Here is a 16,637-nt window from a genome sequence, read left to right as displayed (position 1 = left end):
ATTCTGCATCATAGAGTTTTCCACACTTTCTAGTATATTCTTTGGAACCCTAATGCATATTTGGTAAACACCAGTTTTTTTATTTGTTAAACTTCCAATCTTTTTTTTTTTGTGTGTGTGTGTTTTTGAAAGGCAGAGTTACAGAGAGAGAAGGAGAGAGACAGAGCGAGATCTTTAATTTACTAGTTCATTACCCAGATGGCCACAATAACTGGGGCTAGGTCAGGCTGAAGCCAGGAGCCAGGAGCTTCTTCTGCATCTCCCACGTGCAGGACCCTAAGAACTTTGGCTATCCTCTGCCGCTTTCCCAGGCGCATTGGCAGGGAGGGGTGTCAGAAATGGAGCAGCAGAGACTTGAACCTGCACCTCCAGGGGATGCTGGCATTGCAGGCTACAGCTTAACCTGCTGTGCCACAGCACTGACCCCCATCCCTCCAATCTTAATTACTCTTCAGAATACGTTTCTCATTTCCTTGCTATAACTTGAACTTGGCTTATACTTTCTGTCTACCTGGCTTGACTTCTGCATATGGACATGAAGTCCAGCTGACATACCACTAGTTTATTAGTGCCTGGACTCCTATGTCTTATGTGAGCTACATTTCCAAACTGTTTCTCCCATGCACCCCTGTGGTCATACCTTATACTATCTCATCCCTAAGAGCTGTTCTACCTCTAGACTCTCTAGTCAATGGGCTCCCTGTCCTTTGAGGTTTAATATAATAAATTATACTGAGTATTTAGTGCCAGGCATTGTACTGGATGCACAGAGTACACCAGTAAACAAAACAGACAAAAATCTCTGTCCTTGGCTGGCACCGCAGCTCAATAGGCTAATCCTCCGCCTTGCGGCGCCAGCACACCGGGTTCTAGTCCCGGTCGGGGCACCGATCCTGTCCCAGTTGCCCCTCTTCCAGGCCAGCTCTCTGCTGTGGCCAGGGAGTGCAGTGGAGGATGGCCCAAGTGCTTGGGCCCTGCACCCCATGGGAGACCAGGAGAAGCACCTGGCTCCTGCCATCGGATCAGCGCGGTGCGCTGGCTGCAGCACGTCTACCGCGGCGGCCATTGGAGGGTGAACCAACGGCAAAGGAAGACCTTTCTCTCTGTCTCTCTCTCACTGTCCATTCTGCCTGTCAAAAAAAAAAAAAAAAAACAAAAAAACTCTGTCCTTGTGGGGATTATATTCTAGTGGGATAGAGACAGATAATAAATGAAAAGCATGATAAGTAAATTATATAGTACTTTATAAGGTAAGTGCTATCAAGCAAGAACAAGTAAAGCAGAGGAGAGATAGAGAAAGTTGCAACTTTTAAAGAAGCTGGGCAAGTTAAAATTTTATTGGGAAACTGACTTTTCAGAAAAAGACGGAAGGAAGGGAAGCAGCCATGCATATATCTGGTGTAAGAGTAGTGTAGGCAGGCACATTAGGTGATACAGAGGCCTAAGGCAGGAACATACAAGGACATCTGTGTGTGATAGAGTGGGATAAAGGAGTGGAGAGGTAATGGGAATGGGAGAGCAGATTGTGTAAGGAATTGAAAGCCGTTAGTAGACTTTTGGCTTTTTTTTCTTGAATATTTATTTTATTTGTTTAAAAGGCAGAGTTAGAGAGAGAGGGAGGGAGAGAGAGAGAGAGATTTTCCATCTGCTGGTGCGCCCCCAAAATGGCCACAACAGCCACGGCTGGGCCAGGTTGAAGCCAGGAGCCAGGAACTTCATCGGGGTCTCCCACGTGGGTGGGGCCATTTTCTGTGGCTTTCCCAGACACATTAGCATGGAGCTGGATCAGAAGCAGAGCAACTGGGACTCAAACTGGCACCCATATGTGATGCCTGCACTGTAGGTAGTGGCCCAACCAGGAACACCACAACACCAGGCCCAGAAATAAGGCTTTTATCCAAGTAAAATTAGGTGCCATTGAAGAATCCTGGGAAGTGAAAATTCTGAGACTCCCTTTTCCAAAGTATGTCATATGGCTGTGTTGGGAGGAAAATGTGGGGAACAAGGTGAAATTGAGGAAATACCATTTAGAATCTTGAGGAATTCAGACTGAAGATGATGGTGGTTTAGATCAGGTTATGAGTAGACTTGGAGGTGATAGGAAGTAGTGGGATTCTGGATGTATGAATTTAGTCCAACAGGTGTTGCTGAATGTGCCTTTTGAGACCAAGAATCACGGTTGGCTTTAGGTGTTGTTATGAGCCACTGGAAGGATGAGATGAGGATGTCTGGATGGAACAGGGTTTGATGAGACCATCCAGAATTCAGTTTTGTTCGTGACTGAGATGCTGTAGGCCAGGGAGAAGTGTCTGAAGTTCAGAACAGATTTGATCTCCATCTACAAATGTGGGAGCCACTGGCATGCAGGTAGTGTATAAAACCACAAGACTAATGAGATCACTGTGGAATAGAGCAAGGAAGGCAGCTAAGAACTGAGCCCCATATACTCTAGTGTTGAAGAGACAGGAAGAAGAGGTGGAGTCAGCAGTAATTGAGACTAAAAGTGAGATAGGATGAAAACTGTTTCAAATATGGTATTCTAGAACCCGAATTTTAAAAAATGATTTCATGAGGGCTGAGAGACTTAGTGATAGTTCCAGCAAGATGAAGACTGATAATTCCTTCCTGTTCTCTTCCTTTCAACTCCATTTCAAGAGCTTTGTATATTTACTGGAACCTCTTCCTAGAACACTCTTTGATCCCTCTTGTCTGTTTGATGTCTGTTTATTGTTTGTGCCTCAGCATTGATGTATGTGTACCTAGAAAGTCGTTCAAACACTGAAATCTGAGAAATCAGTCCCACTTACATACCCTCTTAATACTCAGGGCATCCCCTCTAGTATTTATTCAGAACTATATCTGTATTTACTGTTATGGATCTAGAGACTAGCTCAAAGCCTTCTACATGTGACCACTCAAATATGTATTTGTTGGATGAGTGAAAGAATGAAATTCAGGGAATTGGCCGATTAATAAATTTTTCACTGTAGTTCTTTACAGGGCAAATATTTTTGATTTTTTTAAATACACATATTCATTTAGATTTAGCTAGAAAGCAGAAATGGAACATTCTTGTGAAAAGGGAGGAAAGACCCAAAATAAATTCAGTATGTCTTCCCTCTATCAATAGCTACATGGTCTTGGAATTTTTCCTTTCTGACCTCACCACACCAAACTTTCAGTGTTAATTGGTTCATGTTAAGACAGAGTGTTTGTTTTTTTTTTGTTTTTAGGTCAAATTTTTAATTTTGAGACCATTGTAAATTCACAGGCAGTTTTAGGAAACAATGCAGAGAATTCCTGTGTGCCCTTTACGTGGTTTCCCACAGTGGAAACATCTTGGAAGACTATAGTACATTTTAGAACCAGGAGATGGACACAGTGAAGGTAGAGAACAGTTCCATCCCACAGGAATGCTTCATTGTACCTTTGTATTAGCCATGACCATTTTTATCCTGCCCCTCCTTAATCCCAGGCAATTATACCTGTAATTTTGTCTTTTCCTCTAGTTAATATATAAATGAAATGTTATTTAACATTATGAAATTTCCTGTTTTCACTTACTGTAAGTTTCTGGAGATTCATCCAAATTGTTGTGGGTGTCAGTTGTTCCTTTTTATTACTGAGTAAATTCCAAGATACAGGTGTTCCACAGTATGTTTAATCATTCACCAATTGGTGGATATTTGAGTTGTGTCCAGGTTTTTGCTGTTATGAATAAAACCACTATGAGCATTCCAGTATGGGTTTTTGTGTGAATGTAGGTTTTGACTTCTGTAGGATAAAAATGCAATTGTTGGATCATGTGATGGCTATATGTTATTTAAGAAATTTGGGGGGCCCAGTGCTGTGCCTGGCATCTCATATGTTTGCCTATATGAGTCCTAGCTGATCCACTTCTGATCCAGCTCCCTTCCAATGTGCCTGGGAAAGCACCAGAAGATGGCCCAAGTTCCTGGGTACCTGCCACCCACGTGGGAGACCCAGAAGAAGCTCCTGTCTCCTGACTTCAACCTGGCCCAGCCCCAGCCATTGAAGCCATTTGGAGTGAACCCATGGATGGGAGATCTTTCTGTCTGTCTTTCCCTCTCTCTCTCTCTCTAACTCTGCCTGTCAAAGAAATAAAATAAATTTTAAAAAAGAAAAAGAAAAAATGTTAAACCATGACTGTATTTATACTCTGTCTTCCTGGAAGTAGATTTCAAGCCAGGATTTTTATGTTTGTTTGTTTTGAAATCTTTGGATGAAGCTTTAGTTCTTTTTGGACTTTGTGGTTATATGACTTGGGTTCAATTCCTGGCTTTCTCACCCGCTGTCATTGTTTCCTCATTAGAGAATAAGAATATAATATTTGTTTCATAGGGTCCTTAGAAGGATTAAATGAAATAGCATATTTTCAAGTTCTTGGCATGAAAAAGACACTAGTATACCATAAGCACTGCAGGAATATTGTTTTTTTCTTCACCTTCAGAAGCTAGTGACTGGCCATATTTTTACTGGTGTTTACATTCTCTCAGTGGCATGTGACATTATTCCTAGCATTTTTAATATTGTAATCAGTTCCCATGTATTAAGAGAATTACCACTTCATTGTTTTAGATGTTTAGTTTGCTTTTTTTGTTTTGTTTTAAATATTTTATTTGAGAGGTAGAGTTACAGACAGTGAGAAGGAGAGACAGATTATTTTTCCTTCTGCTGGTTCACTTCGCAGATGGCTGCAGCGGCCAGAGCTGTGCCGATCCAAAGCCAGGACCCAGGAGCTTCTTCAAGGTTGTTCACGCAGGTTGGGCCATCTTCTTCTGCTTTCCCAGACCATAGCAGAGAGCTGGATTGGAAGGGAAGCAGCCGGGACTTGAACCGGCACCTGTATGGGATGCTGGTGCCATAGGTGGAGGATTTAACTTATGCCACAGCGCTGGCCCTTTAGTTTGCTTTCAGAAATAATTTAGTAGTTTTCTGTTTACAGGTCTTGTGTATGTTTTTATTCAATTTATGAGTATTTCTGGTATTTGAAATTTTTGATGTTCTTGAAAGTAGTATCAATTTTAAAATTTCTTTTGTTTTTTGCCAGATTAAAGAAATACAATTGATTATATATAAAGATACTCTGAAAAGTTCATGGGAAAATGAAATTAAAAGATAAAGCTCATTTAGGTGCCAAAAATTATGTAATCTGTGCATATGTGCTGTCTTTAAAATGTTTATGGAAATTCGTATCATGAAAAATTTTATGCATGGATGTCAAATTTGTTTTCCAACAAGATAAACTTATGTTTTGGTTTCATTTTTCCATGAGTTTTTTGACTTAGTCTTTTATATTAATCTTGGATTCATCACCCTCACTAAATTTACTTTTAATTCTACTAATTATCTATAGATTCTTTTCTATCCTGTTACATATCTTGCTATGTCACATGTTCATGTTAACACTTTATTCCATGTTTCTTTGGCTTTTCCTTCTGTCTCTCTTTTCTTTGCCTTATCAAACTGATCTGCTTCCAGTGTTAATCAAATTGGAGATTTTAGGCGCATTTGTGTCTTTTCTGATCTTGCAGAGAAAGCTTTCAACAATTGAACATAGTCATAATGTTTGCAAGTTTTAGGTAAAATCATTTCATTGTATGAAAGAAGTTCTTTTCTATTCCTTGTATGCCAGGGAACTTTAAATTTTTATTAATTCATTTTATTTAGTTGGAAGACAGAAAAAGAAATGGCTCTTTTTTTTTTTTTTTAAAGATTTATTTTATTTATTTGAAAGAGTTAGAGAGAGAGGTAGAAAGAGAGAAAGGTCTTCCATCCACTTGTTCACTCCCAAAATGGCTGCAATGTCCGGAGCTGAGCCAATCCAAAGCTAAGAGCCAGGATCTCCCACATGGCTTCAGGAGCCCAAAGAATTGTTCCATCTTCTACTGCTTTCCCAGGGGCATTAGTAGGGAGCTGGATCAGAAGTGGAACAACCAGGACTTGAACCAGCGCCTATATTGGATAACAGCGCTGCAGGCTGAGGCTTTAATCCATTGTGCCACAACACCAGCACTAGATCTCTTTTTTGTTTTCAAATTAGGAAGAATTGCTTTTTTGAAAAAAGATTTTATTTTTATTTATTTGAAAGGCATGGTGACAGGGGAAGAGAGACAGATTTCCTCTCCACTGGTTCACTCTCCAAATGTTTGCACTGGCCTCTTCTGGGCCAGTCCAAAGCCTCATTTGGGTTTCCCAAGTGGGTGTCAGGGGCCCAAGTCATTGGGCTATTGTCCACTCCTTTTCCAGGTGCATTTGCAGGGCACAAGATCAGAAGTGGAGCAGCCATGACTTGATCCATCAGCTGGTTCACTCTCCAGGTGCTCACAACAGCCAGGGCTGACTCAAGCCAAAGCCAGGAGCCATGTGGGTGGCAAGGACCCAAGCACTTGAGCCATCTCCTCCTGCCTCCCAGGGTGCACATTAGCAAGAAGCCGGAATTGAAAGTGTATGCATGTCTTAAACCTATGCACTCTTATCCCATTTGGCATCTGAAAAGCTGTGCCAAATATCTACTTCTCAGGGAACTCTCTACTCTGAAATGATTTTGTATTTCACCAAATGCTTTTTCCTTCCATTATTGAAATGAGCATAGGAATTTTCTTCCTCCTCTTATTCTTTTTGAGAATTACATTAAATTTTTCACAATATATTCTTTTTTCTTAATTGTTGATTTATTTGAAAGGCAGAGTGACAGGGAGAGATAGATCTTCCATTTACTTGTTTACTTCTACCACAACAACCAGGACTGGGCCAGGCTGAAGCAGGAGCCAAGAATTCCATCCTTGTCTTCCACATAGGAAGCAAGGGCCCAAGTACTTGAGCCATCCTCAGCTTCCTTCCCAGATGCATTATCAAGGAGCTGAATCAGAAGCAGAGTACCTGGGAGTCTAAAGAGCATTCTGATATGAGATGTGGGTATTGCAAGAGGTGGTTTAACCCACTCCACCATAACACCAGCCCCAACAATATATTCTTGATTAGTTGAGATACAATTCACATAACTTATCTTATAATTCTTTTGTTTTTTATATACTTGGAGTTATAGAATCATCATCACTATCTAATTTTAGAACATTATTGTCACTCTTAAAGAAACCAGTATAGGCCGGCGCCGTGGCTTAACAGGCTAATCCTCCGCTTTGCAGCGCCGGCACACAGGGTTCTAGTCCCGGTTGGGGTGCCAGATTCTATCCCGGTTGCCCCTCTCCCAGGCCAGCTCTCTGCTGTGGTCCGGGAAGGCAGTGGAGCATGGCCCAAGTCCTTGGGCCCTGCACCTGCGTGGGAGACCAGGAGAGGCACCTGGCTCCTGGCTTCGGATCAGCGAGATGTGCCGGCCACAGCGGCCATTAGAGGGTGAACCAACGGCAAAAAGGAAGACCTTTCTCTCTCACTATCCACTCTGCCTGTCAAAAAAAAAAAAAAAAAAAAAAAAGGAAACCAGTATATTGACCCTCCAAATTTAAAGGTTTCACGTCCATAGATTCAACCAGCCACAGGCTGAAAATATTCAGAAAGAAAAATTGTTTGTGCTGAACATTGTAGACTTTTTTCTTGACAATACAGTAGAACAACTATTTACATTGTGTTGGATATTACAAGTAATCTAAAGATGATTTTAAAGTGTATAAGTGAGGCCGGCGCCGTGGCTTAACAGGCTAATCCTCCACCTTGCGGCGCCGGCACACCAGATTCTAGTCCTGGTTGGGGCGCCAGATTCTATCCCGGTTGCCCCTCTTCCAGTCCAGCTCTCTGCTATGGCCCGGGAAGGCAGTGGAGGATGGCCCAAGTGCTTGGGGCCTGCACCCGCATGGGAGACCAGGAGAAGCACCTGGCTCCTGGCTTCGGATCAGCACAATGCGCCGGCCGCAGTGGCCATTGGAGGGTGAACCAACGGCAAAAAGGAAGACCTTTCTCTCTGTCTCTCTCTCTCTCACTATCCACTCTGCGTATCAAAAAAAATAAATAAAGTGAATGTGTATAGTTACGTGCAAATACTATACCTTTTTATATAAGGGACTTAAACATCTACAGTTTTGATATCAGTGGCAGGTCCCACAACTAATCCTCCATGCATATTGAAGAACAGCTGTACTCATTAGCAGCTACTCTCTATTCCCTCACTCCCTGCCTTGCTGGTACCCTTGACCCCCACACCTCCACTAATCTACTTTCCACCTCTATAGGTTTGCCTTTCATACAAATGGAATCATGAGTTTTGCAGTCCTTTGTGACTGGCTTCTTTCACTTAGTATGTCTTTTTTCTTTTTTAAAGATTTATTTATTTACTTGAAAGACAAAATTATAGATACAGAGAGGCAGAGAGAGAGAATCTTTCATTGGCTGGTCCATCTCCCAAAGTCTGGAGTCAGGAATTCCATCTTGGTCTCTTAGACAGTTGGCAGGGGCCTAAGCACTTGGGCCATCTTCACTGCTTTCACAGGCACATTAGCTAGCTAGATTTGAAGCGAAACAGCCAGAACTAGAACCAGTGCCCATATGGATTCAGGCTTTGCAGCCAATGGCTTAACCCACTACACCAAGACACCTGACTGTAAAGCCCGGATTTTTTAAGTCCTCCAATTTTGTCCTTCACAAAATTGTTTTGATTATTCTGGATCCCTTGAATTTCCATATGAATTTTAGGATCAGCTTGTCACTGATTGAACTTTCAAAGTGTAACCAGCCTTGCATTTGTGAAGTAAACCCATTTTAGTTTTGGTGCCTTACTCTTTCAATTTATTACCATATCTGGTTTGCTAATATTTATTTTTCTGTGAGTATTTGAGATTGGCTTGTAAATTTTTCTGTGTTGTAATATGTTTGCCAAATCAAATTTAGGTTGGCTTCAAAGGAGTGTGAAGTGAATATTTCTGTCATTCACCAAATAGATCAGATTTGTTTATTATGTTCTTGAAATCATTTTTATCCTTACAGAATTTTGTTCAGTTTGCAAAATCAATTACTGAGAGAGATATATTAAAATTGTATAGATTGTGTTACAGATTTGGTTATTCTCTTTTGTTTCTGTAAGTTTTCCTGTGATTTCTATCAGTTTATGCCTCAAGTCTTTATGTATTTTGAGGCTATGTTTGTTCTTCTAGCAAATTAATGCTTTTGTCTTTTTAAAATGCTCTTCTTTATTCTAATAATAATAAATCCTAATTTTTTGCCTTATATCTATGTTATCTTGCATTAATAAAGGGACACAGCTATAGTTTATTATGCATGGTATATCTATTTTTTTATTTTCAATGTTCATGAATCCTATTTGAAGAATATCTTTTTTTTAAATTAAACTTTTATTTAATGAATATAAATTTCCAAAGTACAGCTTATGGGTTACAATGGCTTCCCCCTCCCAAAACTTCCCTTCCACCCACAACCCTCCCCTTTCCTGCTCCCTCTCCCCTTCCAATCACATCACGATTCATTTTCAATTCTCTTTATATACAGAAGATCAGTTTAGAATATCTTTTTAAAGCAGCAAAGATTTTTTAAATCTAGTATGAGAGTAGTTTTCTTTTAACAATAGTTTTAATCTACTTACCTTTAATGTTTCTTGTAGTTTACTACTTCTTTATCTGTATTAATTCTGCATTAAAACCTCTACAATAGGACCACACTGTAGCACAGTAGATTTAATCACCCTCTGTGATGCCAGCATTCCATAGCAACACTGGTATGAGTCCTGGCTGTTCTGCTTCTGATCCAGCTCCCTGCTAATGTACCTGGGAAGGCAGTAGAAGATAGCCCAAGTCCTTGGGTTGCTGCACCCTATTAGGAGATTCAGAGGAAGCTCCTGGCTTGGGTCTGGTCTGGCCTTAGATGATGTGGCCATTCTGGGGGGTGAACCAGCAGATGGAAGATATCTCTCTCTCTTTCTCTCTCTCTCTCTCTCTCTCTCTCTCTCTCTCTCCCCCCTCTCTCTGTAACTCTGCCTTTCAAATAAATAAAATAAAAATCTCATTAAAAATAAAAAATACCTCATAATAAATATTTTAAAATAAAAATAATAAAGCTATCTTCTGTACATACACAATTTTCCTAACCAACCATTTGCTTGTTTCCAAGATAAATCTCTTGGTAGTATTATATTTCAGAAATACCTGATCCTCCTCAATATTAGTATACTATTTATTTAAGAAGGAATCAGTTAATTCTAATCAAATTTACTATGATTACAGAAACCTTAAAGATTGAAAATAAAATCTTTCAATCTCTTTAAGTATTGATTATTAAGACAGATGCTTGAAAAATGTGTTATCTTTTATCAAAAAGCTGGTATCAGGAGCCAGAACAGGGCATCAACCCAGGTACTCCAACATCAGTTGTGGGTCTTAATCACTTGATCAAATGCCTCTAGATTCAGTCACGTCTTGATTACAAAGTTCTCTTACTCTGCACATGTAATCCATCAGAAAGTTCTGTTTGTTTTACCTCTGGTACATATCCCAAATCTTTCCATGTTTACTGTTCAAGATGGTTTTTGTCTTATCCTTTGCAATCTGATAACAGATTTCCTGTTTCCAGAATCCATTTTGTATTCTTTGCTCTTTATGTTGTAAGTGATCATGTAGTTAAGAGGGTACTAAGGATACCTACTCATTTGTATTTTTGGGGACCATATTCAGATAGGTTTGAGTCCAAATCCATTTACCTACTGGAGCAGTGGGGTCTTTGTTCATTGGCCAAATTCTATAGCGATGTTCATCTTCTGCCTTACCGTTGGTAGCTTTGTATCCTGTTGGTAACTTTTGAAATGTTGTGTCAACCTCCTTGCTTAAAAACGCTTCTGTAAGTGGTATACAATAGGATTTCCAGTGCAGGTGGGAATATTCTTTATCTGAACTGTCAGTATGAAAGCTAATAGCCAGATGTGGCTATTGAGCATTTGAAACACAGCTGGTATGACTAAGGAATAGAATCATTAACTTTATTTAATTTTAACTAAACAAATAAGATTCTGCGGCTAATGGTGTATTAGCACATCTCCATTAGTTTTCTTCATTCTTAAAATAGATTCCAAAGTCCTTATCAGGGCTTCGTGTGAGTTGGCTCTTGCTTATCTCAATAGCTTTATCTTGTATTATTCTCTCCTCTGGTTCTGTAACATTGGCCTCCTTTCTGTTTCTTGAAAACACAGGCCTTTATCAGCTCAAGGTCCTGGCACTAGTGTTCTCTGCCTGGAATACTTTCTTTTTAATTTTGAACCAGGCTTTTTATATCCTTCAGACCATTGGTTAAATAGCACCCTCTAAAACAGCCTTCTCCAGGTCAGCTTCATGAAGTGGCCATGACCCTCATAAGGTCCTTGTAATATTTGTACTGTTAACCATCTTGTTTGTTTATTTGTTTACTTTTAGTCTTTCCTTAAAGAATGTAAGCCCTGTGAACCCCTGGGCCTTGTTTTTCTAGAAAGTGGCCTATGGCACCCATTTGTTGTGAATAATAAACGCTTGGTTTTTTCTTGAAATTTTTAGTAGCTAGTGAGGTTGGTTACTTTTTTGAGGGGATACGCACAGTGTTTTATAAGTCCATAAGTAACTGAAACAAAAACCTTTTTAAAAAAATGAGATGAGATTATATATATAAATAGAGATAGCATGGTGCTAAGTACAAAATATCAGAGATGTGTTATACTGATATGGTTTAATAGAATATTTTTCTTGCAGAGGTCTAAGAATTTACAGGTATTTTTTTGTGTTAGAAAATGAAAACTACATCTGTAGAGATACAGTGAATGAAGAAAGTGCTAATTAAGCAGAGTTTATACAGTGGATTTGACTGATTAAATAGAATTAGTCTTAACAGTCAAAACTCAATCATACTTACTAATGTTCATTTAATTACTATAAATTTTGAATTAATGCCTTTACATTTTATGATTTCTTCAATATAGGTTTGTCCCACACATAGTAAATTTGGTGTTGTATTAAAATGTACATTTATAAAAGGATCAATCACAAAAGGACTCATCTTTTTATAGGAAATCCACCCCTTATCTTAAAAAGTATTCAATTTCTTAAAGTCTTATTGTTTATTATATAGCTTCTTTTTTAGACTTATTTACTTATTTGAAAGTCAGAGTTACACAGAGAGAGGAGAGGCAGAGAGAGAGAGGTCTTCCTTCTGATGGTTCACTCACCAATTGGCTGCAATGGCTGGAGCAGTGCCAATCTGAAGCCAGGAGCCAGGAGCTTCTTTCAGGTCTCCCACGCGGATGCAAAGGCCCAAGGACTTGGGCCATCTTCCGCTGCTATCCCAGACCATTGCAGAGAGCTGGATCAGAAGTGGAGCATTCAGGTCTCAAACTGGCGCCCAAATGGGATGCCGACACTTCAGGCCAGGGTGTTAACCTGTTGCGCCACAGCGCCAGCCCCATATTATATAGTTTTTCAATAATAGCATTATCTCACTGAGTTATGCTATGGCTATATTATGGTTCAAAATGAAATAGAGGATAGAGTATATATAGAAAGTACGTGAAGGGGGCCGGCGCTGTGGCGCAGCAGGCTAATGCCCTGACCTGAAGCGTCAGCATCCCATATGGATGCTGGTTCGAGACCGGATGTTCCACTTCCAATCCAACTTTCTTCTATGACCTGGGAGAGCCGTGGAAGATTGCCCAACTTTTTGGGCCGCTGCACCCGCATGGGAGACCTGGAGGAAGCTCCTGGCTTTCGATCGGCACAGCTCTGGCCGTTGCAGCCAATTGGGGAGTGAGCCATTGGATTGAAGACCTCTCTCTCTCCCTCTGTCTCTCTCTCTCTCTGCTTCTCCTCTCTCTGTGTAACTCTGACTTTTAAATAAATAATCTTTTTTTTAAAAAAGTACATGAAATAATTGTTTGAATTCAGTGCTCTGAATTTTCTTAGTAACCTAGTCTGTGTACTTTTTTTTTTTTTTAATGATTTATTTTATTTATTTGAAAGCCAGAGGGACTTGTGCTCTGGTATACCAAATAAAGCTATCAGCCACAGCACAGGCATCCTGTATGGGCGTCAGTTCGAGTCTCAGCTGCTCCACTTCCAATCCAGCTCCCTGCTAATGCACCTGGGAAAGCAGACGCTTGAACTCCTGCACCCATGTGGGAGACGCAGATGAAGCTCTTGGCTCCTGGCTTTGGCCTGGCCTGGCCCTGGCAGTTGTGTTCATTTGGGAAGTAAACCAGTGGATGGAAGCTCCCCACCTCCTTTCTCTCTGCCTTTACCTCCCCCTCTCTGTAACTCTGACTTTCAAATAAAATAAATCTTAAAAAAAAAAAAAAAAAAAAAAGCCAGAATCACCTAGGGGAAGAAAGAGAGAGAGAACGAAAGATATCTTCCATCTGCTGATTCAACCCCCAAATGGCCACAATGGCTAGGGATGGGTCATGCAAGTCTCCCACATGGTGGCAGGAGTCCAGGTACTTGAACCATCTTCCTTTGTTTTCCCAGGTATACTGGCAGGCAGCTGGATGGAAGTAGAGCAGCTGGGACATGAGCTGATGCTAATATGGCATGCTGGCATCACAGGCAGCAGCTTAACCCTTTGTGCCACAATGCTGGCCATGCTCTGGGAACATTTTTTAACTAGTTTATATCTATGTAAATGGTATATTGTATATATTTACATAGTATATACTATGTAAATAGTATATTGAAACTATTTATAAGTATTGTAATATTATTTATATATGATTCTGTAATACACTTGCTAATATTTATCTTCCCCACCCTTCTCTTTTTGCACTTCTGTTTTTAGAATCATCATGCCTCGAGTTCATAATGTGAAAAAGTCTCTCACGCCTCAGATTGCTTGTTTGACAAGTGAATCTTACAAGCAACTGGATTTTTTGCCTGACAAACTAAGAGCAAAGCTCCTTCCATTCCAGAAAGATGGCATTACTTTTGCCCTCAAAAGAGATGGCAGGTAAAATACTTCTTTCAAAGTATATTTAAAATGTTAAATTCCTATCAAGTATATTAATAAACAAGGCTCTGTTCAAATCGTCTTTGCATGTCTTCATCATCTTTCATTAGTAGGATTGACTGTGACTAAATTTGTTTACTATGAATGACTTGAGTTTGAAATATAATGACCTAATTCTGATTTCTTAAGTATATTGCTACTGTAAGTATTTGAGTTTTACTAGATTTTCTCATCATTTCATATTTTAAGTTTTCTAGAATGTGTTGCTTTTCTGTATAATTAGTCTTTACTACATTTTTATTGTCCCACTTTTTACTTTAGATTGGCAACATCTGAATGTGTCTTCCTAAGTACTTTATGATACTAATACTGTCTACAGCTAATATTTTTAAACTGCATAATAGTTATATAATCTCTTCTATAAAGTTGGGTCTTTATATTATTTTATATGTTTACAAATAACATTGTCTTGCCTCTGTAGTCACATGTACCATGTATATTCTCCCCAACATCTTATTATGAAAATTGTAAATATGTGACAAAATTGAAAGAATGTTGGTGAGCACTTTTTTTTAAAAAAATATTTATTTATTTATTTGAAAGGTGGAGTTAAAGAGGCAGAGGCAGAAAGAGAGGATCTTCCATCTGCAGGTTTACTCCCCAAGTGGTCACAACAGCTAGAGCTGGGCTGAGCTGAAGCCAGGAGCCTGGAGCCTTTTCCAGGTCTCCCACAAAGGTGCAGGGGCCTAAGGGTTTGGGCCATCCTGTACTGCTTTCCCTAACTATAGCAGAGAACTGGATTGAAAGTGGAGCAGCCAGGACACAAACTGGTGCTCATATGGGATGCTGGCACTGCAGGCAGTGGCTTTACCTGCCACAGCACTGGCCCTAGGTGAGCAGTTTTTAACCTGACCAACTACAGTCTATCATTAGTGTTTTCCCATGCTTTCTGTATCCCATATTTATACATTTATCTATCCTTCCTATAAATTCATCTTATTTGTAATTAATTCCAAAGTAAAGTTTATATATTATTATTTCTTCTCCTAAATATCTGTATGTGTATGTCTAGCCAGAGTTCATATTTGTCTGTGGTATTTTTTCCCCTTTGAGCTTAAATTAATGAAATCTACAAACCTATGCTTATGTAAGTCAAACCCACCATCCTATTATATTCTCTCTTTCCATTTCCCAATGAACCTCACCTTCACAGTCAGCCATTGATCTAATATTTTTTAAACCATAGGCTTGTTTTGCCTGTTCTACAACTTCATATAAATGGAGTCATAAAATATGTGCTGTTTTTGAATAACTTCTTTTACTCCCTAAAATCTTAGTGAAATTCATTTGCATTTTTGTGTGTTTACTAACTTGTTTCTATTGTATGGATTTGTATGTATAGGATTTGGTTGATACCTAAGTTTATACGTCTGGTGATTTTTATCCTATACCGACATCTTTCTGACTTTTCTAACCTGGACATAATTTCTTAGATTTCCTGTGCTTTTATGCAATTAGACCAGTTATATTTTTCTATATTTACAATGTCAGTGTTCTTCAAATTCCTGAAGATTTCTGTTATAAATGCTATCTTGAATTGCTACTTGATAGTCTTTAGCATCTCTAGGAATTTCATCCTTGTATTTTTGTGCTTATCAGTACAGCAGAGCAGAAAACTACATGGGCTTTAGAGTCAGAGAGTATTTAGAGCTGAGACTCTTCCGGTAGCCGTGATGCTGAGCCTAATTTTACAAATCAGAGTTCAGATTCATCAACTATAAAATAGATATTATAGTCCTAATTACTGCACTTACGAAAGTATACTGAGTTTCCCATGCTAACAAAAAGGGCCTTTTCTTAGCTGATCTTAGTAAATGACAAAGTCTTGTCCTTGGACTGTTAACCAATCCTAATAAAATATGAATGAGCAAAATGGGAAAATAAGAAGTAAGTTATTGATAAAGCTAAATTTATTTGTTTTAAATAACATCTATTTATTGTGTACTTAGATCTTCCCTGCTTTCCCAGAGTTATAGCTGTCCTTTCTTTTATTATAACATGCTGTCAGTAACTGAAATTTCTTATTATTTGGCAGATGAAAAATTGGTGTTGTTTCATTTTATGATGTTCTATTTTTGCAGAATCATTAAATAATTTCAGAATATATAATATTTTACCTATATTATTGAATGCTATTTTAGTTGCACAGCCTATTTTAATAGATTGTTTTCTTTCTTAGCACTTTAAAGGTTGTATTCCACAGTTCTGTGGCTTTCATAATTGCCATTGATTAAGTATGTTCTTCATTCTTAAAGTATCACCCTATAGATGACTTCCATATCACCCGATAGATGACTTCCTCTTTACAATGGGAAAAATTACAAAATAGGCTTGACATCACTATTGGTATGGCAGCCACATATTCAGTATGCTGCACAGGACAGAATTCTACTTCTGTTGTATTGCAAATATTTGATCTGACAATCATGAGGAAAACAGTCAAACCAGTCCAAAATATTGAACACTTTTTCAGGACAACTGACCCTGGCTCTTTAGAGGTTCCATGCCATGAAAAACCCCAGTGATAATATTCTAAACTGAGAGAGACCTAAGAACTGCAGCATCTGAAACTAATGTACAAACTGGTCCTGGATCAGTAAGAAGAAAGGCTACTGAGGACATTTTCAGGATAACTTGGCAAC

General features: G+C 39.1%; 1 protein-coding gene across 6 annotated transcripts in view; it reads left to right on the top strand.

Moving 5' to 3' along the window:
• The window catches only part of ZRANB3 (zinc finger RANBP2-type containing 3), a 305,721-nt gene that overhangs the window by 9,302 nt on the left and 279,782 nt on the right, over positions 1-16,637 (top strand). For 4 of the 6 annotated variants that reach the window (XM_062186061.1, XM_062186026.1, XM_062186034.1 and 1 more), the window contains exon 2: positions 13,768-13,935. In XM_062186061.1, coding sequence (XP_062042045.1) covers positions 13,775-13,935 — 161 coding nt within the window. In that variant the 5' untranslated portion in view covers positions 13,768-13,774. Of the gene's footprint in view, positions 1-4,752; positions 4,784-13,767; positions 13,936-16,637 lie in introns of those variants that run through there. The other 2 variants (XM_062186052.1, XM_062186070.1) reach the window with 2 other exon arrangements.

This window comes from Lepus europaeus, chromosome 1 (genome assembly GCF_033115175.1).
Source record: "Lepus europaeus isolate LE1 chromosome 1, mLepTim1.pri, whole genome shotgun sequence".
In the NCBI taxonomy this organism is placed as follows: Eukaryota; Metazoa; Chordata; class Mammalia; order Lagomorpha; family Leporidae; genus Lepus; species Lepus europaeus.
This window is presented reverse-complemented; position numbering and strand designations above follow the sequence as displayed.